Here is a 26,983-nt window from a genome sequence, read left to right as displayed (position 1 = left end):
GATCTTTGGTGCAAGAGGTGGACAGAAGGAGGGACATCCTATAACCGCAGTGGTGGGGGGGGGGGGGGGGGGCGCGGTGGGCAAGAGGCCCTCCAGACATATACCCAAAAGACAGTGGGAGGCAGCGGGGGACGAAGTCAATGCCAGGCACACAGCATCATGAACATGGATGCAGTTCAGGAAGAAGTTCAATGCTTTGACATGAGTGATCAAGGTGAGTGAGGTCAACTGTCAAGTGACGTCTCATACCAACTGCACCACGCACTACACCCCCATCACCCACATACCAACAAACTCTTTCCATCAGTACTCAACTCTTCCAATCAGATGCTTCTTCCCGCCCTTACACATTACCACTGTTTCAAGCCGCCCACCCACAACTCACAGGCCACACACACTGGCAGCTATTCAACCATGACAGGCACATAACCCAGACACACGTCCCACTTTCTTGCGGGAGAAGGTGGCGCATATCAAGATGCAGCAAGTGGCAGTGGCATTTAGCCCCTCGAGCCTGTTCCACCATTCAGTAAGATCATGGTGGACCTGTGACCTAACTCCATATACCCGCCTTAGCCCCTTTTGCCTTAATACCCTTGGTTCACAGAAATCTATCAATCTCAGATTTAACATTCACAAGTGAGCTAGCATCAACTGCCGTCTGCAGAAGAGCGTTCCAAACATCTCCCACCCTTTGCGTGCAGAAGCATTTCCTAACTTCACTCCTGCACGTCCTGGCTCTAAATGTTAGGCTATGTCCCCACGTCCTGGTATTGACGTCTAGGAGACCTCCAAAAACAGTTACAAATGTCTTGGCAGCCAGAGGCAATAATCCAGCCACTAACCTGTAAATCCTGCATGGTCCTGGTGGGGGGGTCCTCCAGGCACTCTAAGACACGTTCAGATGGTCGGGGTTAAGACTGTGCATTGAGTTGAGCGTTAAGTCCCAAAATTGTGCCTATCACTTTAAATCAGCATTGCACACTGATTGAAGCCATTTTCTCCCTACTTCCTACTTTACATGATTCCAGCGTTCGGGGTTAGCGTGCGCTAACTCCTATACCAAGATGGAGTCTGGTGCACGTCATACAGGAAACGTGCATGCAGATCCAAGACACCAAAACAACGGGCGCTACACGGCCCAATTTAGCGCCCGCTGACTCATCTGTTGTGCACTTTCTATTATAGTTCTGCTTTGCATCATTCAGTAATTTGATTCTCTTTTAGGTCATTTTAAAAGTGTTCAGAGATTGAGAGAAATTATACATTGATACTAATGGTTAACTCAGCTAGCTGAGTATTTAATTTAAGTCATGAATTAAGCAAGAGAACCTTGAATGAAGCAGCTCACCAAGTGATTTGGAAGACACTGCTATGGGTAAGGCATTGGGTCATTTACTCGTATGCGGCCACAGTAAAGAGGGGTGATATTAAGAGGGCATTTTTGATTGATTAGCTAAAAAGGGTCATTGTAATGACACTTAATCACTGCTTTTGTCCAATAAAATTAATATACACATAGCTATAAACTAAACACTTGCCACTCTTCAGCTTATGTTTACTTTGTGCATTTTTGGCTCTAGAAGCTGCTGAGGTACTCCAGTACTGCAGTAGTACAAGGGAGCCTACCACTGTCATTATAGCAAATCCTGCTCAGATACTGCTGCTGTTATTTTTTTGTGGGGAGGGGGAGGGGAGATGTCCAAATTATTCCCAGCCATGTTGGGGAATGTTAATCATAACTGGAATCTTAAGGAGTCTGAACATTTCATTGCCTCCCATATAGGATGCCAGTTATGTACACGACTGTGTTGCCTTGACACATTTCTTCAACCTCACTGCATCCATGAGAAAATGTAGTCACTCTTGCGCACTAAGCGCCCAGTTAGAATACAGGTATCCAAGATCAGTACTTGAAGAAATGTCACACTTGTCTCAGATGGAGATCTCTATTATAACTGGCCCTTTAGTGAGCAAGGTAGCTAAATTGCCATCTTTCAGATGAAACCGAGGCCCCATCTGCCCTCTCAGGTGGACGTAAAAGATCCCATGGCACTATTTCGAAGAAGAGCGGGGAGTTTTCCCAGTACCGTGGCCAAATTTATCCCTCAACCAACATCACTACAGCCTGGTTATATGGCTATTATCACATTGCTGTTTGTGGGACCTTGCTGTGTGCAAATTGGTTGCCACATTTTCTACATTACAACAGTGACTACACTTCATTGGCTGTAAAGCGCTTTGGGACGTCCTGAAGTCGTGAAAAGCACTATGTAAATTCAAGTCTTTCTTTTTCTTTCTTGGATGTTGCAAAGTTGAAGAAGTGTGTGTAGCGCCATCAGTGCAGAATGGTAGGATGAATACTGGGAGTCAGTGCAAGAGGCGAACCTGCTAACAAGCACTTTAGAAAAGTTGGGGAGAGCAGTTCAAAGAATGAACCAAAGATCATTAAACAAGAAATTAGACTGCATCAGTCAAGGAATTGCAGTGATAAGACCAGGAAATGGTTTACCACTCACTAAACATGATTATAAGGAATCAGGAGTCAAATACTTTTACTTTGTGCAAAAGAGGGCTGTTTGGGGAGGGAAAGATAATTAACCATAGAAATATGATAAAATTCACTAAGTATGCATTCACTTTATTACTTACTACTTATTGTACTGACAGAGTACATTTTTGTTTGGAACATTGCACATGTTGTCCATCTAACACTGTTCCAAGGGCAAGACAAATACCCTACCCAACTGGTGGTATTGAAGGATTATGGACTTTTGATTCTTATTTTAAAGAAGACTAAAATAACGAAACCCTCGATTTCTTGGTAAAAGAACACAGAGCTGTCAGCTTGACCAAAAACAGAATGCATGATGGTCTTTGCCCATTGCCCAGAATGCTTAGAGAAACCTACGTGTCAGCAAGACTAAATGGAACCTCCGAAAGATAAAATCTGAAGTAACTGATAAGAAGAAATAATGCTGACAGTTGCAGAGATAAGAAAGCAAGACCTGCAAACTGATAAGAGATTCCTTGATGTTTAAAACACCTCATTTGATTTAAACAGCAAATTTGAGAGAAAACCATATAAAAGACCCCATTCTACAAGGGTTTTCAGGAGAATCACAATGCAACGTCCAGACAAGACAGCGTAGGACCTTCTTTTTCTTCCAGGACAAAGAACTTGATCAAATTTTTGTCCTGTGTTGTACTTGCTAGAAATAAGGTTGTATGAAAAATTACTACTTTCTGGTTAAAACTGTTGCATTCTATGTTAAATTAAATTCTTTAAAGTTAGAAAATAACCAGAGTGTCTCTCTTGTATTCTGAAGGAGAGAAAAGTAATCCTACAGTACAATAGAGGGTCTTGGATCTCTTGTCTTCTAAGTATATTACATGCACGCAATCTAACAATCCATTAAGTTATGAACAGTAAATATCTAGCATTCAATTGTGTATTTACTACACCAAGTCCTTTTGAACCGTTAGAACATTTCCCAACACAGTTGAGCTTCTGATACGTAACTACCTAGAACTGAACATTGGCATTCTTCTCACATGTAAACATTGTAGTCTAAATTGATACTCTGGTTAATTTGTGTACTGTATTCAGTGTCTGTGAATACCAAATATTTGGTTGTGCTGTTGCTATCATAATTATGACATCGAGCCAAAGGAGACATTAGGACAGGTGACCAAGGTCCAAAGTGATGTTATCTTTGCTGATGGCACCACCCTATGCGGAGATATACACTCTTGGTCAAAGAGGTTGGTTCTAAGAAGTGTTTTAAAGAAGGAGAATGAGGTGGAAAGGTTTAGGAAGGGAATTCCAGAGCTTAGGGCCTAAACAGCTGAAAGCACGGTTGCCAATGCTGGGCGAAGTAGGTTGGGGATGCAGAAGAGGCCAGAATTGGAGGAATGCAGAGTTCTCGGAGGGTTGTTGGATTGGAGGAGGCAATAGAGATAGGGAGGGGCGAGGCCATGGAGGGATTTGAATACAAGGATGAGAATTTTAAATTTGAGGCATTGGTGGACCGGTAACTGAAGAGAGCATATAACTGAGGTGAATTTGCAGCCCTTTAGAGTAGAGGTGGGTGGCAATATCATTGTCAATCTGTCTCGATAGTTATTGGCTTGACCTTCTCAACACCCATTGCCCAGTTCTGTCCGAATCTACGTGTAGTGTTTCAGTCAGATGGAGAGTTTATATCTCCGCGTAGGGTGGTGCCATCAGCAAAGATAGCATCACTTTGGACCTTATCCACCAGATCACCGATAGAGATGAGGAACAAAGTGGGATCAAGATACTTCCACAAGAGGCCTATGCATAGGTGTTGTGATAAGACAAATATCCACTTATAACCAATAATTATGTCCATTGCCAAAGTTGTGTATCCAATTTAACAGATCACAACAAGCCAGCTTCCTAATGAACGTTATATAATATTAGAAGACAACTACTGAATTCCTCAAACTTTGAGTTATATAGTAAGAAAAAAAAAATTTTTTTTCTTTTTTGTTGCATTAAAGTGAACAATGCACATGGCCACTAACACTGTTAACACTGCTTTTAGGAATAAGGGTTGAGTTAAGATTTCCTGAGAGACAGGACACATCCAGACCTTGTTTATAAACTAAAACACTAACATAATATGGCTAAAAATAGACACATACTGGAATTGGGGACAAAAACAGCTGATTATTGCTGTGTCTGGTTCAGTGGTTCACCACAGAGAAAGCAAGACTGAGAGGAGACATGAACCAGGTTTTTAAAATTGAGAGGAATGGTTAAGGCAAATGCAAACAGGTTACTTAACCAGGACTGAGAGCACAGAATGAGATGACATGAATATAAAATTAACAAGTCTCAAGCAGCATGAGAGATTTCTTTACAGAATCATGGATACGTGGAATAGATTCCCAGATAATGCAGTGGCGGTTATCACCCTTAAAAGTTAGCTGGGTAAATGATTGGCTAGGACCAGGATTGAGTTATAAGGATAAGTTCAGAGAGAGATAATTGAACACTGTAGAACATGCAGGAACATAGAGATGTCATACAAGGAAAAAGAAAAAAAGACTTGCATTTATATAGCGCCTTTCATGACTTCAGGATGTCCCAAAGCGCTTTACAACCAATGAAGTACTTTTGAAGTGTAGTCACTGTTGTAATGTACGAAGTGTGACGATCAATTTTGTGCACAGCAAGCTTCCATAAACAGCAATGAAATAAATGACCATATCATCTGTTTTAGTTGTTGGTTGAAGGATAAATGTTGGCCAGGGTACCGGGAGAAACTCCCCCCTCTTCTTCGAATAGCCATGGGATCTTTTACATCCACCTGAGAGGGCAGACGGGGCCTCGGTTTAACATCTCATCTGAAAGGAAGGCAACTGGTTAAAGATTTATAATTGTGGATGTTGAAATTAAATCAGCATTCGTGTTCTGAAGTTTTGTCCAATTTATCTGGGGTGGGGGAGACAAATTTGCAGAACATTCCTCGGGAAACTAAATGGTTTGAGAGTGTCAGTAATAGAGCAGATTGTACATGATCTACAGAAGAAATGGCCTGAACATCTTTTCTCGTTCCACACGTTCTTAGGTTCCCCATGTTTGGTCCCTTCTATTTTGTTGAGCTAGCGAATAGCAGCTGCAGTGGTGCTACAGTTGGTCTCAGAATCATGCTTCTGTCAGGTGAGGGCAGGACAGGCTCAGACAGGCTTGACAAGTTCCTAGGAGAAGAGGACTTGGCCAGATATGGGGGGGGGGGGGTAAGTAGTTAGTTTAGATTGTGATGCGTCATCAGCAACCACAGCCTCCTTGTACCTGCTTGATTGCCTTAGGGAGCCGGAGGAGAATTTCCCAAAGCTTTTCCTGAATTGGCTACATTTTCTTTTTTTTTGGCTTCTCTCAAGAAATAGCATTAGTAAGGGGTGGGTATATGGTGTGGGAGGTTACAATGTCTACTCATGGAACAAGCTTGATGGGCCTGACGGTCTTTTCTCACCTTTTTTCTCATCTGTTCCTAAATATCTCTGAACACTTGATTTTTTTTTGTTGCACAGTAGATACAAGTTTTACATTCCAGAGAAACCAGGTACTGGTGTTACTGGAGCAACATCACCCGGAGGCATGAGGTCATCTTCCATATGTATCCCGAGATTGATCACTGAGGAGCAGGGGTCTCTCACAAACCTATCTGGACCACATCAAGCAGAGTTCAAATCAGTTGTACTGCCCTTTGGAACCTGTATTATGCTGGAAGTAGGAAAAGTTCCAGTTTCGGAAGGACTGAATATTAAGCATTCACTTGGCCTTACTTCTAATTCTAATTTGGGAGGTGGCCATCTCAGATCCAGTTCCCATTTCCTCCTATTATTTCGCCTCTAAGTGTGAATATTAATCTGGATTACTGTTGCCATATTTTTTATACTTGCCAGTCCTTCAGGGTTTTTTTTATGCTTACATCTCTGGGATTATTAATCACATCACCAGACTCTTAAAATGTCTAGGTCACAGGCACGGTTGGAAACTACAAGTCCTGAAACTATCAGGGTGAGAGATGCATCATCACAAGCCTGTTTGTGCTCTAATTGAGCTAATCCTTAAATTTTGCTTTCACAGCAATAGGGACTAGTGGCAGATCAAATCAAATTGAAAGAGCGACTGACTAAGCTGGGCAGTCGGCCAGCCTCAATGTGGTTCAAGGGCAGGAAAACAAATTAGATAAAAGGCAAAGGGAATGGAAATTCATGAGGTAGGAAAATTTACATTTCAAATGTTTTTATGAAGGGATTATCATTACAAAATAAACACTAAAATATTAAGGGAGACCGCCTGAGGAGCTAGCCACATAGGATTGCTATGAGGGAATGAAGGGAAACACGGAAAGGTAGTGACTGAAAGCATGTGTGGCAAAGGAAAGCAAGAAAATAAATCATTCAGTGCAATTTCAACTAAGGGTCAAGTAATTAAAGCAGGCATCATGGCAGAAAGATTAAGGTAAAAGGGTTTTTTGAGAAACCAATTTTTTTTTTGAAAACAAATACACACAGCATACTTTTATTATACTAGAGCTGCAAAGAGGAAGCAAAAGAACTCCAGCACCCACTACATTATATCACATTTCAATTTTGGTACTGATGACCACATAGAAACATAGAAAATAGGAGCAGGAGTAGGCCATTCGGCCCTTTGAGCCTGCTCTGCCATTCAATCTGATCATGGCTGAACCTCTAACTCAATACCATATTCCCGCTCTCTCCCCATACCCTTTGATGCTTTTTGCGTCTAGAAATCTATCTAGCTCCTTCTTAAATATATTCAATGACTTGGCCTCCACAGCCTTCTGTGGTAGAGAATTCCACAGGTTCACCACCATCTGAATGAAGAAATTTCTCCTCATCTCAGTCCTAAATGTCCTACCCTGTATCCTGAGACTGGGACCCCTCGTTCTGGACCCCCCAGCCAGGGGAAACATTCTCCCTGCACCCAGTCTGTCTAGCCCTATCAGAATTTTATATGTTTCAATGAGATCCCCTCTCATTCTTCTAAACTCGAGTGAATACAGGCCGAGTCGACCCAATCTCTCCTCATACGACAGTCCTGCCATCCCAGGAATCAGTCTGGTGAATCTTCACTGCACTCCCTCCATGGCAAGTATATCTTTTCTCAGGTAAGGAGACCAAAACTGCACACAACACTCCAGGTGTGGTCGCACCAAGGCCTTGTATAACTGCAGTAAGACAGCTTTGCTCCTGTACTCAAATCCTCTTGCAATGAAGGCCAACATACCATTTGCCTTCCTAACTGCTTGCTGCACCTGCATGTTTGCTTTCACATTTCTGCTCACCCAAGAACCAATAAAACCCACCCAAGTCCAAGTGATAGGAACCGTGGAAGTAAAACTTATGTGGTCACCCAATTCCTATTCCTTCACTGTATGTTTAATATTTAAAAACCCGCCTTCATTTCCACAGGGCTCATGGCTTACATAGGGGTAAATTTTAACCCCGAAGAACAGGTGGGTTGGGGGCAGGTGGGCAGTGAAAATTGTTGGTGTTGGGAGTGGGACCGCATCCCGGATCCACCTCCCCGACTTCCAGGTTTGACCCAGACCCAGCGCGTGCGTGTTTCTGAAACCCGGAAGTCCCGCTGACATTTAAAGCCGGCAGGACGATATTTAAAGGGCCAATTGAGCTATTTAGACTACTTAAGGATGTTAAATTTTTGTGGTTTGAACTACAAAAGCCATTTTATCTGCTTCTGAATGTATCTCCCATGGCCTCTGAAACACGCTATGGAAACAGAGGCGAGTTGCAGCCGGCACCCATTTGGACCTTTAAACCAGTGACTGACACGTGAAGAAAAGGTGAGTTTTTGCAGCAGGGCAATCCGTTCCCTCAGACAAACCTTTGGCTGGAAGTGCGTTGTGTTTAGACTGAGATTACTTTGTCAGAATTCTTGTGTTCAGACATATTTACCTACATTTTGGACCCCCTCAAACTGACACCATCAGAATAGGGAGTGCAATAGATTTATTTAGCAGTACATCGGAGGAGGAGGCACATCACCATCCACTGCAGGTACAGCGTGCAGTTCTGGGAGCTGCACGTGCAAAAGACAGAGGTGTGCCACCAGGACTGCAGAAGAGCAGAGGGGGGACCAATGGAGGGGCTGAGGTTGCAGGAGGCACTACCCACGTGACAGGGTCTACAGACAGACGCTGAGCTTCCTGGACCTCTCTGAGGAGCAGTGCCTACGAAGCCTCAGATTCAGTCACCAAGTGGTCACAGACATGTGAAGGCTCCTTCATGCAGAGCTGCTCCAGGCTGGGCCTGGTGGCCACGCATTGCCAGTCACAGTTAAAGTCACCACTGCCTTCAATTTCTTCGCCTCCGGAACCTTCCAGGGCACTACCGATGACATCACCAGGATCTCTCAGTCTTCTGTCCATAAGTGTATACGACAGGTCACAGATGGCTTGTTTGCCAGGGCATCCGACTACGTCAACTTCCCCATTGACGATGTCAACCAGACTGAGAGGGCAGTGGGTTTCTACACTCTGGCTGGCTTCCCACGGGTACAGGGCGCAATTGATTGCACCCATGTAGCAATCCGAGGACCTCCACACGAGCCAGGAGTGTTCATCAAGTGAAAGGGATATCGCTCCATCAATGCGCGGCTTGTTTGCGACCACTGGAGAAGGTTTCTGCTGGTGTGTGCCAAATTCCCTGGCAGCTTTCATGATTCCTTCATTTTGCATAAATCCAACATCCCGGCCCTCTTCTATGCACAAGACAGACTTAAGGGCTGGCTCCTTGGAGACAAAGGATATCCCCTGCAGATGTGGTTCATGACACCTCTGAGAAACTCAACCAGCAAGGCACAGCAGCAGTACAACAAAAGTCACATCACCACCAGGTCTGTCATTGAAAAAGCCATAGGAATGCTCAAGATGCGCTTCAGATGCCTGGATCAATCTGGGGATCCCTTCAATACTCACCGGCAAGGGTGTGTAGAATAATAGTCGTGCATTGCGTCGGTACAACATCACTCAACAGAGAGGGTTACACGTTGATGAGGTCCCATGCGCTCATGAAGCATCCACACCTGCATTAGCATTGAAGAAAACGAGGAAGATGGGGAGGAGGATGGGCAATCAATCGGCAGAGCAGCGGTTACCCTGGCCACGCGTGATGCCAGGGAGTCACTCATATTTGATAGATTCTCATAAGGAGATCTGCAAAGTGATGATAGTGAAGCACTCGGACCACCTGGAATGACCACCAACATCACCAGCCACCACCCCCTACCCTCCAAATCCGTTTCCACAAAACAGTCCTACACCCACACATACACCCATTGTAAACGCGCCCAATAAGTGGCATCAAGTCTCGCCGTTCATGATGAGGGACATGCAAGGGCGAAGGGTGCTTTCACAAAAGGGACTCCAAAATTGACAAGATGTGGCAGTGGTAGGTGACAAGTATGACATTCATTGTGAATATAAAAAACATCCAGAGAAATGAAAAACATGACATTGCATCAGACAACCTTGTGCATACCCTTGGTGATCACAAAACCTTCGCCTTCCTCTTCCTACTACTTCTGCGGGTGCATCTCTTGTGGCTTCAGCAGAGGTAGTGGCAGATTGCTCAGGTCCCTGCCCTGACTGCTGAGATGCTCTTGGTATACGCCCTCTGGGTTTTGGAGCCCGTGAGGGCTCCGCCAAAGACTGCTCCACCTGCACCTGTGCAGGGGCAGACTAGGCCATGGGGAGAGGAGGCAGCATTGCAGATACTGGTTGAGGGGGGCGGGGCAACGGGTGAGACATGGGAGCACTTTGAGTGGAGTCCCCACTTCCATGTCTTCTTTTGTCATCATCCCTCTCCTGGGCCAAGGCCACATCACTCCTACCATTCTGCTGGACTCCAGTTTGGAACAGATCTGTGACTTGTTCTAAGGCCACGGCTAAAGTGTCTGTCTGCCTGTTTAAGGCAGCAGACATGTTAGCTTCCAGAGTCTCCCCGCTGTTGTCAGGGCCTGAATGGACTCATTTGAGAGCCGTGCTTCAAGCTCAATGGAGGCTGCCATTCTCTCCATTGCAGACATTGCCACACTTCCTGCGTCACCATTCCATTCAGTGGACTCCTCTATCCTCTCTGCTAATGTGGAGACTGAGTGTGGCACATCTTCCAGTACGTTGCAAAGGTGCATCTGTACCTCGATCATTCTCCTTTTGAAGGACGGCCCCAGGGGTTCAGCTTCTGTGTCCAGCCGAGCAGAGCCTGGAGAGGGGTGCACCCAACGACGCAGACTCTCCACAGCTGCCCCTACCACCAATGTCTGCTCGTGCTCACTTGTGTGTGGTAAATTACTAGTTGACAACCCAACTAACTCTCTAACAGGATCCACTGAGGTGTGAGGCATGGAGCTCCTCTGAGGAATCGCTCTCGTCGTGGGCCTCTTCAGCAATCCTTGAAGGCCCTGGAAGATAACACACAGCAATATTAAGAAGCATCGCAGAAGTGATGTTGCGATGAGCATCCTGAGGTGTGCAACAGGTCACTCATTGATAACATCAATTCATGTTGTGTGTGAGGGCTGTTAAAGTTTTGTTACCAGACAGTTGTGGGCTGCCAGTCTCACCATCTCCGACAGCCAGGCATTCCTGCGTCCAGCTGAGTTCCAAGGCCTCCTCCTCTGCCTCTGTCGGGGCCACTATTTGTGGAGGCCGCCCTCCAGTCCTACCCATCTCACGTGCATTTTGTGCTCTTCTCCTACAAGGGGAGAAAGAACAGACCTGTGAGTGAGTGAAGGTGACGGGGTCACCCGATGGATGTGCTGTTTTGGGTGAGGCTGGCAATGAAAGAGATGCAATGAGAGGGTGACTATCAGACAGATTCATGACATTGCAGCAGGATTGGGGTGAGTGGGAGTGGTGGGTTCACAAATGGGCAGATGAGGAAGTGCACAGAAAGTGAAGGTAAGTTGATAATGAGACTTAAGTGGGTGTGAGGAGTGAGTGAGAGGGGGTGTGATGTGCACCACAGGATGTAGGTGGATGAATAACTGTACTCACTTTTTCTGACCTGGTTAGGTCATTAAAGCACTTCCTGCATTGTACCCATGTCCTAAGCAAAGTGCTCCTGCTGCTCACCTCCTCTGCCACCTCAAGTCAGGCCTTCTTGGTGGCAAAGGCAGAGTGCTTCCTCCTATCTCCCGGGCGTGGGACTTCCCTCCTGCACCTCGCACCGGCCAGTATCAACTCAAGTGAAAAGTCAGTAAAGCGGGCTGCTGGCTTTGTCCTTTGTTGTTCCATTTCTTTAAATTGCTCCTTTCTCCCTCGAAATCCATCGTTGCAATGTCCTTTAAATACTCCAGCTGCCAGCATGTCATTCGGGTGCGCAGTACGCCCGCTGCACAGCTTGGAGACACGAAACCCAGAAGTCACCTTAAGGGCCTTCGATTGAGTCGCGACCACTTGAGAGAACGCACAATAAACTTTTCCTGGTTTCCCACCCGCGTATTGACCCCCCCCTGCTGAGATCCCGCCTCTATGTTAAAATTTACCCCATGATGTCTCAATGCACTTTATAAGGCGAGGGACAAAAAGAATGGGAGCATGCAAAAAGAAGCTTCAGGGGGCGTGAAAGGACAGTTAAAGAGAAAGGCCAGGAGGAGATTTTTGACAATCAGGTAGAGTGATGATGTGACAGAGATGTTAAGGGAGGGAGTTCCAGAGTATTCAGCTTTAGTGGCTGAAGCATGGGCACCAATTATAGAGTTGAGAACAAGGAGTAGGCCAGACTCAGAGGAACAGAGGGTGTGCACAGAGATGTACGGCTGGAAGAGACCGCTAAGGTAGGGAGGGGTGAAGCTATGGAGGGATTTGAAAGCAAGGATGAGGATCGGCAGCATTGGGAGTCAATGGAGCTTGGCGAGAACAGGGATGATGGGGTATGAACTTTTATGCAGGTGAGGATGTACACTACTGCATTCTGGATGAGTTGTAGCTTGTGTAGGGCAGAAGCAGGAAGGTCACAAGGAGAAATTGGGTCTCAAGGCGGTGAAGGCAAGATTAGGGTTTCATTCAGCAGAGAGGGAGATGTTGGAGCAAGGGCAGTTGATGTTTCGGAGGAGGCAAAAGGCGGTTTTGGTGATGGATCACACATGGGGAAGGAAATTGAGACTGGCTCCTGCACGCATTTATGCACAAGAGAATGGATTTGGCTTTACCAACATTTAGCTGGAAGAAGTTATAACTCCTCCAGGTCTTAATACTGGATGAGCAATTGGAGGGAGTAGCAACAGCCTTGAGGCCAACGAAGGAGGCAGAGAGTTAGAGCTAAGTGTCGTCAACATATAATTATGGAAGCTGGTCTCATACGTAAAGATGTTATTGCCGAGGGAAAGCTTAAAAATGAAGAGGATAGGACCAAGGATGGAGCCCTAGAGTGCAGCAGAGGTGACTAGAGGTGGTATAATGTCTAAAATCTGACAGATAGCAGTGGAACCATGTGAAAGCAAGTCCCATGGTGGTGGGCTTTGGAGGAGAAATATGGGAAGGAGTGGTTGACAGACTGAAAAGCAGCGAGAAACATGAAGAAGGACAGAGAGTCATAGTCACAATCACACAGGCTATAGTTTGTGACTTTGACCAGGGAGGTCTCAATGCAGAACATTGAGAGGTCTCAAAACAGTGAGTGGTGGTAGCGTAGTTGCAAGGCAATGATGCATTCCAGGACTATGGAGAGGAACAAAAGGTGGAAGGTAGGGCGATATGGAGAAAATGGACTGACGGGCTGAAAGCTCGGTACTAAAATATTTTTTTTTCTCTCTTAACAAAGGCTTAATTTGGAGTATTGTTTTTAGTCTGAATGTTTTTTTTTAAAACAGAGAAGAAATTTTGTACATGAACAAGTGAAAAGATTTCAGCAAGCAGATTACACATTACAAAGCTCAACATAATACATCAATCTCACACATGTATCTTTTTTCATATGCTGACTTGGGGAAGCTACATCATACCCCGGCCTAACTGATTCCTATCTTCTTAAGGTATTTAGAAAGAAGGATGAGAAAGGACCATTCAACCTAACAAGCTTACCCTGTTGTTTAGGTTAATATCCAGGACCGTTTTTTTATCTCCCCTCTGCCTTGATATCAGGCTCATGGTTCCACTGTTGATTCAGGAATTGGTCCACTTCTTTTTTGAATGATTGAACTAAGCCCACGGCTGCCTGCTCCACAAGTTAACAAATTTAAATGTACAGTGGCAGGTCACCTGAGGTAACAGCTGCTTACGATTTAAGCAATTTATAAAATCATGTCCGCCGCTAGCTCTCAGTGGACGTGGTCCCCAGATCAGGTTGCAGCATGTGGCCCAATTGATTGATGGTATCCCTTTTGAGGCGCAGCCCCGGTCAGGAAAGACAAACAGCAACAAAGACACGAGACTGAGGCTTCGAAAGCAATACGGGAGCGCACAGGACGTTATATACTATAACAGTGGATTTTTTTAAAAATCCTGTACACATACAAGTAAAAATAAACAAATATGGGAAGTACTTTGATTGGTTCTGTACTTTTCCTGGTGAATTCAAATGTGTGTGAACACCAGAAAATATACAGGAAAAAAGAAAAATTAAAAATACAGGAAAATAAAGTGTGATGCACACAAAAAGTCTGCAAACAGCATGGTGAGGGATGTTGGCCCTTTGATATTATGTAGGAGTCCACCACACTTTGTGGAGAATAGGGGCTATCTAGTTTCTGGTGCTTCTGAGCTATATTTGGCTTTTATATTTTCAGCTAGCTGGCTGGGCATTAACAGCCCAATGTATTTTTTGGGAGTCGAGGGTAACTATGAATTTTGACTCCTGGATTATGCAGCAGATAGTTTTGTTTATGTAGTACTACCAACTTTATAACATTATGTAAATTGTATCAAACAAGAAATGTAATTCTCTGCAACAATAATCCCTGGATTACTTAACGAGTATTTTGTAGGTATAAACAGCAAAACGAAACGCTTTTAACACTTGCACCCACCACTCTCTGTAGTTCCCTATCTTTGTTTCAAAAAATGGGTAATGTGAATTTGCTTTAAAACATATTTATATACCATAAATAAGAATCTAAATGTTGGGATCTGTGCCCACGTATGCCCTCAGCAAAAAAAAGATCTACTGTGATTTTTTTTAAGATCTACATCTCTACGGCTTTTTAAATTGAAAAAAACCCAAGGGAAGGAGAGATTGAGGATGGTATGGAATTGCTCTGCCGTAAAGTCCTTGAAAAGAATGTGTTAACAGATTAGGAGATGGTACAGTATGCCTAGGTTTTGATACTGGTGGATACATTTTCAAAAATGGTTCCAATGGGCCATGAGAGAAGAAAGACAAAGGTCCAAACACAAAGCCTGCATGCTTGGAACAATGCATGACTCAGAAGTGGTCACGCCTAGAATCAGAAAACAGCAAAAACGTGACAAATGATAACAACGTCAGATCGGAAACTCTAAGCCTTGGCACGTACCTCGGCAGCCAATTAAAAAAAAACAAGGACAATTCACGCACAAAAAACAAACTTAATGTGAATTAATTTAGTTCCATCAGCCAGTTTATGAAACTATGAATTGCTGTAAAACAAGCTTGTCTGATCCTATGATGTTAGCAACCCTGTAATAAAAATAATTCACCGTGACCAACGCTAGTATTAAGATCAACGTACTGAAAAAACAAAAGATTGAAAAAATAACATAGAGACATGCTGTACTAAACACTTAATCTCTCTAGTATGACACTGAATTTCCTTGATTTATGGTTCTGGAGATTACAGATGCATTTATTCTGTAGCTACATGCAGAATCCAGCCAGGCAGTATGCTGTTTATACTCCCTGGCTCCAAACCAGGGTGGAGGACAGGAATGATTAAATAACAACGGGGTTGATGGTGCAAGGCAAAGGGGGTGGTAAATGCCATTTACAGCTCCTCTAGACCCATCTTTTGTTTCTTTGCTTGTCCCATTACCACCCCCTTTTGTTATTTAATCACTCCTGCCCTCCACCCTATCATAGACCTTCCCTTTTATTCCCCCCACCCCAAACTTTCCCTGGCTCTGTACTTGCTTAAAAACTGTTAAATCTTTACCTCTTCCAGTTCTGACGAAAGGTCATCGACCTGACGACCTGAAACGTTAACTCTGTTTCTCTCTCCACAGATGCTGCCTGACCTGCTGAGTATTTCCAGCATTTTCTGTTTTTATCTTAGAAACCGTACCAATAGGATGTTGCTTTTTACCAACTGGAGTCCTATAATGGAAAGTAGCATTGCTCTGCACGTTGAGGAGTTTTAAGGCAGGCTTAGTTTCTGGCACAGCCTGCACTGACAGTCTGCTCAACATCCACAATGTTGGTCACCCAGGAAGTTTAATTCTGCCGCAAACACTATATATGCCGCAGTGTGAACTTTTCACATTACCGATTCTGTTTACAAGATTTCTAAATAATTTGCTGCACCAGAAATGTTTAGATTGCAGAAAATTTACAGAAAAGTCATTGCACCACAGATCATGTGATTTAATATGAGAAACCAGCATTTTCGTAGTTCTGGGACTTTTTATGTAAATTGTAGCACTCGGGCAGCAATTCACATAAATACTTGTTAAGTGTCGAAATTCACAGCATTAATCACAGGTGTTGCACGCATCACTGATTGGACATTCCTCAATACACATAGTTGAGTATCTTGCAAAACACTACCATGACAGCAGAGCCCCTCTAAAATGGACAGTTGCCGGTGTATGTTCTTCAGCCAGAAATGCTGAGTGGATGATCCATCTCAGCCTCCTCCCGATATCGCCACCATCACAGAAGCCAGTCTTCAGCCAATTCAATTTACTCCATGTGATATCAAGAAACGGCTGAGTGCACTCGATGCAGCAAAGACTATGGGCCCTGACAACATTCCGGCTGTAGTGCTGAAGACTTGTGCTCCGAAACTAGCCGCGCCTCTAGCCAAACTGTTCCAGTACAGCTACAACACTGGCATCTACCCGACAATGTGGAAAATTGCCCAGGTATGTCCTGTCCACAAAAAGCAGGACAAATCCAATCCGGCCAATTACCGCCCTATCAGTCTACTTTCAATTATCAGCAAAGTGATGGAAGGTGTCGTCGACAGTGCTATCGAGTGGCACTTACTCACCAATAACCTGCTTACCGATGCTCAGTTTGGGTTCCGCCAGGACCACTCGGCTCCAGATCTCATTACAGCCTTGGTCCAAACATGGACAAAAGAGCTGAATTCCAGAGGTGAGGTGAGAGTGACTGCCCTTGACATCAAGGCAGCATTTGACCGAGTGTGGCACCAAGGAGCCCTAGTAAAATTGAAGTCAATGGGAATTAGCTGGAAAACTGGAGTCATACCTAGCACAAAGCAGCTCGCTTGATTGGCACCCCATCCACCACCCTAAACATTCACTCCCTTCACCACCGGCGCACTGTAGCTGCAGTGTGTACCATCCACAGGATGCACTGTTGCAACTGGACAAGACTTCTTCGACATCACCTCCCAAACCCACAACCTCTACCACCTAGAAGGACAAGGGCAGCAGGCACATGGGAACACCACCATCTGCACGTTCTCCTCCAAGTCACACACCATCCCGACTTGGAAATATATCGCCGTTCCTTCATCATCGCTGGGTCAAAATCCTGGAACTCCCTACCTAACAGCACTGTGGGAGAACCTTCACCACACAGACTGCAGCGGTTCAAGTAGGTGGCTCACCACCACCTCTCAAGGGCAATTGGGGATGGGCAATAAATGCTGGCCTCACCAGCGATGCCCAAATTCCATGAACAAATTTAAAAAAAAATATACTCTGCTAAGCAGCAGTTATAGGATGTCAGTGTAGCAACATACCATACTCTTATTTCAGTACAGGTAACACACACTGGGTTAAAATAGTATAAGCACATACCATGGCTATTTTGAATCCAAAGCCTGGTTCTCCTAATATGTTGTCCTTTGGAAGTCTGCAGTCTTCAAAAATGAGGTTTCCAGTAGATGATGCTCTAATTCCCAATTTATCTTCTTTCTTTCCCAAGGATAGCCCTGGTGTAGGCATTGGAACTAAGAATGCACTTATTCCCTGTAAACATGATGCAAGCAAAACACATTAGATACATTGGAATAGAAAAATGGAATATATAAGAGAAATTCTTTAACAGTTTTAATTTTATATTACTATATTCCTATTCTCTCTCCTACCCCTTCCCCTAATAATGCCAATCTGTTTGGCTGAGGTTGGACACTCTGACACCATGAAAAGTTTTCAATCTAATTATTTCCTTGACCCAGCTGGAGATTTGCTCAATTTTTGTGGAAAGGCCTCCCCCTGCAAGTTTACTTATTGGCCTCTCCACAGCCAGGATCAAAACTTGGATGTCCTTGATGGGAAGCCAATAATCTGAAACCACAGTTAACAAGAAGCAAGACTGGGGACAGAGAGGGATCTACAGTGTCTAGTGGGTGTGATAATGTGCCAAAGGTGAAACAAGAACAAAGGCAAATAGTAATAAATGAGGGAGATGGCCAAAACTGGAGATTAACAGCAGGGGAGGCAAAATGAAATAGGAACAAGACATTGTTAGAACAGCAAACACAATCAGGAACTCACACACAGTAAGTATTAGTGATACAAATAGGACTGCACAGAAGATGAGGGAGGAAAAGCTTCAAGGAGAAAGATAAGTCTAACATAAAGATTAGTGCTTAGGTTAAATACAGAGGTTAATTAAAGACCAATGTTATGTGGAAGGTGCCCATCCGCCTGTGCTGATGCTAGCCCTTCAGCTGGAGCTATCTACTCTAATCCCATTTCCCTGCTCTTTTTATATTCTTCCTTTTCACATACTTATCAAATTCCATTTTAAATAATGTTATAATATCTGCCTCAATAGCAGGTTGTAGTAAAGCATTCATAGGAACAAAGGTCCCTCGAGCCTGTTCCATCATTCAATTAGATCATGGCTGATCTATACTTCAACTCCATTTATCTGCCTTTGATCCATATCCCTTGATACTCAAACCTAACAAAAGTCTATCGATCTCAATCTTGAAAATTTCAATTATCCCAGCAACCACAGCCTTTTGGGAGAATGAGTTCCAGATTTCCACTACCCTTTATGTGAAAAAGTGCTTCTGATTTCACTCCTAAATGGCCTAGTTTTAATTTTGAGTTTATGCCCCCTTGTTCTGTATCTATGCTACCGAATCCCTTTATCATTTTAAACACCTCGATTAGATCACCCATCAACCTCCTGATAGGGAATACAAGCCAAGTTTATGCAACCTGTTCTTATACTTTAACCCTTTAAGCTCTGGTATCATTCTGGTGAATCTGCACTGTACCCCTTCCAAGACCAATATATCTTTCCTGAGGTTCGGTGCACAAAACTGAATGCAGTACTCCAGATGGGGTCTGACTAAGGCTCTGTACAACTGAAGCAATACTTCATTTTTATATTTCAGCTCCCTTGAGATAAAGGCCAACATTCCATCAGCCTTTTTGATGACTTTTTGTACCTGCGCACCACCTTTTAGTGATTTGTATACATTTAAATCCCTTTACTCCTTCACAACTCCTAGTCTCTCACCATTAAAAAATATTCCGATTTGTCTTTCTATGATCCAAAGTGGATAACCTGATACTTCCCCACATTGAACTCCAATTTTCATAGTTTTGCCCACTCAATTAGTCTGTTGATGTCCCTTTGTAACTTCCTGCCCCCACCCACACAACTTACTGTGCCTCCCAACTTAGTGTCATCTGAAAACTTCGATATATAACTCTCTATTCTTTCCCCAAGTCATTAATATATTCGGTAAAAAGCCCCAGTACAGATCCCTAGGGAACACTATTTGTCACATCCCACCAATCAGAAAACGAACCCTTCATCTCTACTCTGTTTCTACCTCCCTACTAATTACCGGACCCATGTCACAAGGTTACGTGCACTCTCATTTTGGCTAATAATCTCTTGTGCGGAACCTTATCAAATGCCTTCTGGAAGTCCAAATAGACAACATCCATAGACACTCCCCAATCCACCATGCTAGTGACCTCCTCAAAAAACTCAACTAGATTAGAGAGCTACGACCTACCCTTCACAAATCCATGCTGACTCTCTTTGATCAGCTGATACTTGACCAAGTGCTTATTCACTCTGTCTCTGATTTGAGTCCAGTAACTTCACCACAATTGATGTTAAACGGACAGGTCTGTAGTTAGCTGGTTTCTCCCTCTCTCCCTTCTTAAATAATGGAATGACATTTGCAATTTTTCAATCTAAAGGAACAATTCCGGAATCCAGAGAGCTTTGGAAAATTATGACTAATGCATCTGCAAGGTCCTAATCTATTTCTTTTAATACCCATGGGGTGGAAATTATCATGCCCTGCATCTTAATGACTATTGTAAAAGAGAAAGGGTACTGGTGGCACAGGGGGTTAACACACATTCTATTATTTTTACCATTACCATTTTTTTACTTCATAGAATGATACAGCACAGAAGGAGGCCATTCAGCCCATCGTGCCTGTGCCAGCTCTTTGAAAGTCCTACTCCCCTGCTCTTTCCCCAAAGCCTTGCAAATTTTTCCCCTTTAAGTATTTATTCAATTCCCTTTTGAAAGTTACTAGTGAATCTGTTTCCATCACCCTTTCAGGCAGTGCATTCCAGATCATAACAACTTGCTGCGTAATTTTTTTTTCCTCATGTCGCCTCTGGCTCTTTTGCCAATTACCTTAAATCTGGGTCCCCTGGTTACCGACCCTTTTGAAATTGGAAACAGTTTCTTCTTATTTACTCGATCAAAACCGTTCATGATTTTGAACACATCTCTCAAATCTTCCCTTGACCTTCTCCGCTCTAAGTCTTTCATCCCTGGTACCGTTCTAGTAAATCTCCTCTGCACCTTCTCTAAGGCCTTGACATCCTTCCTAAAGTGTAGTGCCCAGAATTGGCCACAACACGCCGGCTAGGGCCTAACCAGTGTTTCATAAAGGTTTAGCATAATTTCCTTGTTTTTGTACTCAGTGTCTCTATTTATAAAGCCATGGAACCCATATGCCTTTTTAGCAGCCTTCTCAACTTGTCCTGCTACATTCAAAGTGTACGTATACCCCCAGGTCTCTCTGTTCCTCCACCCCCTTTAAAACGGTACCATTTAAGGTTAACATTTGAGGAGGCTGCATAAACATCCCCATCCTCAATGATGGCAGAGTCCAGCACGTGAGTGCAACAGACAAAGCTGAAGCATTTGCAACCATCTTCAGCCAGAACTACCGAGTGGATGATCCATCTCGGCCATCTCCCGATATCCCCTCCATCACGGAAGCCAGTCTTCAGCCAATTCGATTCACTCTACGTGATATCAAGAAACTGCAGAGTGCACTGGATACAGCAAAGGCTATGGGCCCCGACAACATCCCGGCTGTAGTGCTGAAGACTTGTGCTCCAGAACTAGCCGCGCCTCTAGCCAAACTGTTCCAGTACAGCTACAACACTGGCATCTACCCGACAATGTGGAAAATTGCCCAGGTATGTCCTGTCCACAAAAAGCAGGACAAATCCAATCCGACCAATTACCTCCCCATCAGCCTACTCTCAATCAGCAGCAAAGTGAAGGAAGGTGTCGTCGACAGCACGACAGTGCTATCAAGCGGCACTTACTCACCAATAACCTGCTCACCGATGCTCAGTTTGGTTCGGCTAGGACCACTCGGCTCCAGACCTCATTGCAGCCTTGGTCCAAACATGGACAAATGAGGTGAATTCCAGAGGTGAGGTGAAAGTGACTGCCTTTGACATCAAGGCAGTGTTTGACAGAGTGTGGCACCAAGGAGCCCTAGCACAAAGGAAGATGGTAGTGGTTGTTGGAGGCCAATCATCTCAGCCCCAGGACATTGCTGCAGGAGTTCCTCAGGGCAGTGGCCTGGGCCCAACCATCTTCAGCTGCTTCATCAATGACCTTCCCTCCATCATAATGTCAGCAATGGGGATGTTCGCTGATGATTGCACAGAGTTCAGTTCCATTCGCAAGCCCTCAGATAATGAAGCAGTCCGTGCCCGCATGCAGCAAGACCTGGACAACATCCAGGCTTGGGCTGATAAGTGGTAAGTAACATTCGCGCCAGACAAGTGCCAGGCAATGACCACCTCCCCTTGACATTCAACGGCATTAACATCGCCGAATCCCCCACCATCAACATCCTGGGGGGTCACCATTGACCAGAAACTTAACTGGACCAGCCACATAAATACTGTGGCTACAAGAGCATGTTAGAGGCTGGGTGTTCTGCAGCAAGTGACTCACCTCCTGACTCCCCAAAGCCTTTCCAACATCTGCAAAGCACAAGTCAGGAGTGTGATGGAACACCCTCCACTTGCCTGGATGAGTGCAGCTCCAACAACACTCAAGAAGCTCGACACCATCCAGGACAAAGCAGCCCGCTTGATTGGCACCCCATCCATCACCCTAAACATTCACTCCCTTCACCACCGGCGCACTGTGGCTGCAGTGTGTATTATCCACAGGATGCACTGCAGCATCTCGCCAAGGCTTCTTTGACAGCACCTCTCAAACCTGCGACCTCTACCACCTAGAAGGACAAGCCAGCAGACGTATGGGAACACCACCACCTGCACGTTCCCTTCCAAGTCACACACCATCCCGACTTAGAAATATATCGCCGTGCCTTCATCGTCGCTTGGTCAAAATCCTTGAAATCCCTTCCTAACAGCACTGTGGGAGAACCTTCACCACATGGACTGCAGCGGTTCAAGGCGGCTCACCACCACCTTCTCAAGGGCAATTAGGGATGGGCAATAAATGCTGGCCTCGCCAGCGATGCCCACATCCCATGAACGAATAAAAAAAAGATTAGTTTATATTGCCTCTCCTCATTTTTCTTACCAAATTGAATCACTTCACACTTCTCTGCATTAAATTTCATCTGCCATGTGTCTGCCCATTTCACCTGTCTGTCTTCCTCACATAATAAAATCAACCCTTGACTTATTCTTAGGTTCCCTTGTACCACTAATGTTTTGTCCTCTTCCTCCACTGTGAAAATCAATTCAAAGTACTCATTTAACAAGTCTGCCATTTCACAATTATCTATTATAGTCTCACCTGCATCTGTCTTTAATGGGTCCACATTATCCTTTACCACTCTTCTTCTCTTAACATATTTATAAAAAGTTTTGCTGTCAGCTTTGCTATCCCTTGCCAGTTTTTTTTCATTTTCCCTTTCTGCACCTCCTATTACTTTCTTTGTATCCCTTTGTTGCTTTATAGAGTTCTCCCAGTCCACTGGATTTCCACTTTTCCTTGCATTTGTGTAAGCCTTTACTTTTAGCTTGATACTGTTTCTTACCTCATTTGTTGACTACTCAAATGGAGCCTTTGCCTTTTAGGGGTATGTACTGATTTTGTAGTGTACCAAATACTTTGAATACTGTTTGTCTGTAGGTTTACCAATTACCAGTTCAGCCAGTTTATTGCAGTCAATTTATTTCTCCTTCGAAGTTTGCCTTACATAAATTTAAAACCTTGGTTTATGACTCTCCCTTCTCACTGTCAAACCTAATACCAAATTCAATCATATTATGGTCACTATTTGCAATTTCCATATCTTAATATGTATGTTCTTTTTTGCAACTTCCCCCTTGTTCTCCATGTGATAATCCTCAATGTACGCCCCCTTGTTACCAATGTGCATTAACCCTCTGTGCCACCTGTACCCTTTCTCTTTTACAATAGTCATATTCCCTTCTTTAAGTTCCTATGCATCAAGGGTCATTCCTATGCTTACGGCACTGATGCATTGCAACCTGAAGGAGGCTTCCTAGTTCTCCCAGGCCTTGGTCAATCCCCGTCATTGGACAGCCCAAGACACTCCTTCAGATTTTCTCTCCCTTCATAGAAATCCATTCCCCACCCATGTGATCCAATTGAATTCCAAAACTTGCAGTGAGACACACAATGGGTGTGAATACAAGTGCTACTATTCTGTGTGCAGTATGTTAAACCAACCAAGGTGATAGTTAAAATAATACTAATGCAACTTGTGCATGGATCATGGAAAAGGCATTAAAGGCCAACTGCATGAAACAGTACATTAAGCAGCATAAGACCATAAAAAGTACAGAATGAGAAAAGACCATTTGGTTAATCATGCTTCTTTCTTCCACAAACTGTGCACTCCATCAGAGACTCTACCCCACCCATTTAACCGCTTGAGCAAATTTTCTCCCTGTCTCTCAAAGGTAATTCAAAGAATTTTCCAGAATATCTATTTAATCGTACTTGCTCCATTGTTCAATTTTGACAGATTGCCTTCCTTGCCAAGACATTTTCATGTTCCCAGTAGTTCAGGACCTATTTTGTTCCACACAGCATTTGATCACATCCATCTGTAGTTATCCTTGTAACCCACAATCTTGCTCATAACTGGATGTCCATCCAGTTCTTTTTCCATATTATTTGCAATTAGCTGCTTTAGCTGGGATTTTACAGTGTGTATCCACCACTCTATGGAGAAAATAATCATTCAAATCCCAAGTCTTTCTTGTGCTGGCTTGATGCTCATTCGCCAGCCTAACTCTGAAAGTAAAACAGCATATCCTCCAGGAGTAGTTGTGCCAAAAGGAGAGAATCAAAGTAACTGAGTAACGGCCTTGCAGAGTTTTACCAGTTAGATGGGAAAAGCCACAATTATAATCCTCATTTCCAAAATAGGAGTGGGGAGGGAGAAAAACAAAACTTTAATGTCAAGTTATGAAAACAACTGCATTCTTAAGCAACTCCATCAAGTGGTTAAACTGCAGGAAAAGGGAGTCACATAAGGCGAGTTTGTCAGTATACACCACTGGCAGAAACTGTCTTTTGTGCTAAAATTGTAGCTGACAATAAGGCACAGTAACGGCGGAATTTGTTGATAGCAGGAGACAAAATTCCACTTGTACATTTGAATTTGCATCTGGCTGCGGAAACAACGCCTTTCATCATCATCTAAAATACGGGGTATTCATGCAAAAAAAGCAAAATGTCAAAGCACAACCATTCAAATCTTATAACAGCCATAGCTTGAATAACATTACAGCTGACAGTCTACAGACAGTTTTGCCAGTGATCCCGCAAGCACCAATGAAATCTAAAGCTCTTAATGCACACCCTGATTTGTTCTTCGAGAACAAGATGCTATTTATGTGGAAACCTAACCCACTGAATGCTTGTAAAAAAAAATCACTGGGCCCAGGTGTCAGCTTAGCAAAGTGAAGAATAAAGAGAATACATTTCACTGGCTCAAACTATAGTGGCAGGCATTGTCTTCAGAGACAGACCTGTCAAATGTGCATTTAAGGCAGTGAGTAAATTACATTCGGTTTTCACGAGCCTCTAATGGGCTTTTTACATAACTGAACCACTTCCATTGGATTTGTGTCAGTTCCTGTTGTCATCAAGTTGCCCCACTGAGCGGCAGGTTCTGTTATAGAAGTGCGACTAGCACATTCACTGCAGAAAGTCAGTTTCGCCAAATGATATTATCATGTCCAGGGCCATTAAAGATGAAAATCCTACACCACACCAGCTCGGTAGTCATATTATTGTCTGATTATCGCCTTCCCTATCTCTGTAACCTCCTCCAGCCCAGAACCCTCCGGAATCTCTATGCTCCTCCAATTCTGGCCTCTTGCACATCTCTGATTTCCTTCACCTCACTACTGGTGAGCGTGCCTTCAGCTGCCTAAGCCCTAAGCTCTGGAATTCCCTCCCTAAACCTCTCTGCCTCTCCTCCTTTAAACTTACCTCGTCACCTGTCCTTTATCTTGTGTGGCTCAGAGTCAAATTTTGTTTAATAGTGCTCCTGTGAAGCACCTTGGGACATTTTATTACGTTAAAGGCGCTAAATAAATGCAAGTTGTTGTTGTTGTTGTTGAAGAGGATCATTAATCACTTAAAGCTTCCCTCCCTGATTCTGTCCTGCTGGGCTGTCTCCAATTTCTAACATCCATCTTTGGAGAAATTGCTTCACCAGGAAGGAAATGAGCCAGGAAGGAAATCTGAGGGAGGATATGATCCACAGATAAGACGGCCATTCTTGGCACCAAATAGGGTAATAAATTACTGATCTTACGTGTGAGCCAAGCACTATCCTGTCCTATGCAAGGTGCGTACATGTGTACTTTCAAGGAAGGGTCATTAGATAGCTATCAAGAGTTGTCTTATTTTTCCCTACCTAACCCAGGGAAAATGTTTTTGTCTATCGTTTATAGGTCTTCCCTATAAGTACTAAAACGCTTACTTTATCCCACCCTGATCATTCCCCCGGTACAGCCCCCATCTTTGTTCCCTTAAGTCCATGGGCCGCAGACTTGAACATAAATGGCGCACAACTGGTTCAACCATTCATCATCAGATCTGACTGGACCAAATCAAGCACTATATGGCCCTGCTCTCCTTTGCTAAAACTGCTCACTACTCCAGAATTATCGTGCAATGCAAAGATAACCCTTGGCTTCTTTTCTACACTACCAACCAACTCCTTAAGCCCCTCTCTCCTGCCCCCTCCATCCTTACCTCCAACAAATGCCAGGAGCTGATGGACTTCTTTAAGATTGAGACCATCCATTGAACTGCCTCTGTCGCATCCCTCCCTTCCCATTTGCCATCAAGCCAAGGTTCACCCCTTCCCTAGCCCAGAACTCGCATCTTTCTCTTGGTTCTCTCCTATCTGTCATGTCTTCTCTGAGCTCATCTTGTCCATGAGGCCCACCTCCTTCCCTCTCGACTTTATTCCCACTAAACTGCTGACTACCCAACTTCCCTTCCTGGCCCCCATGGTAGCTGGTTTTGTAAAAAGTTTCCTCTCCTCTGCCAACATCACCCCTCCTCAAAAAAAAATTCTTGACCCCTCTGATCTTGCAAACCACCACCCCATCTCCAACCTTCCTTTCCTCTCCAAAGCCCTTGAACGTGTTGTTACCTCCCAAATCCGTTCTCATCTTTCCCACAATTCCACGTTTGAACCTCTCCAATCAGGTTTCCGCCCCTGCCACAGCAGTGAAATAGCCCTAATCGAAGTCACAAAAGACATCCTCTGTGACTGTGACCTCATCCTTTTCGACCTGTCTGCAGCCTTTGACACGGTTGACCACACCATTCTCCTCCAATGCCTTTCCTCCGTTGTCCAGCTCAGTGGCACTGTCCTTGCCTGGGTCCCCCCTTACTTATCCAGTCGTAGCCAAAGAGCCGCCTGTAATAGCTTCTCTTCCCGTCCCGCTCTGTTTCCTCTGGAGTCCCCCAAAGATCTATTCTTGGCCCCTTTCTATTTCTCATCTACATGCTGTCCCTCGGCAACATCATCTGAGGACAGGATGTCCATTTCCACATGTACACCGACAAC

The 26,983-nt window shown here is 44.3% G+C and overlaps 1 protein-coding gene across 4 annotated transcripts in view; it reads right to left on the bottom strand.

Annotated features, from left to right (window-relative positions):
- The window catches only part of acads (acyl-CoA dehydrogenase short chain), a 123,969-nt gene that overhangs the window by 39,098 nt on the left and 57,888 nt on the right, over positions 1 to 26,983 (bottom strand). For all 4 annotated transcript variants that reach the window (XM_068005661.1, XM_068005662.1, XM_068005663.1 and 1 more), the window contains exon 6: positions 17,490 to 17,660. In XM_068005661.1, coding sequence (XP_067861762.1) covers positions 17,490 to 17,660 — 171 coding nt within the window. The remainder of the gene's footprint in view (positions 1 to 17,489; positions 17,661 to 26,983) is intronic.

The sequence above is a fragment of the Heptranchias perlo genome, chromosome 25 (assembly GCF_035084215.1).
Source record: "Heptranchias perlo isolate sHepPer1 chromosome 25, sHepPer1.hap1, whole genome shotgun sequence".
Lineage (NCBI taxonomy): Eukaryota > Metazoa > Chordata > Chondrichthyes > Hexanchiformes > Hexanchidae > Heptranchias > Heptranchias perlo.
This window is presented reverse-complemented; position numbering and strand designations above follow the sequence as displayed.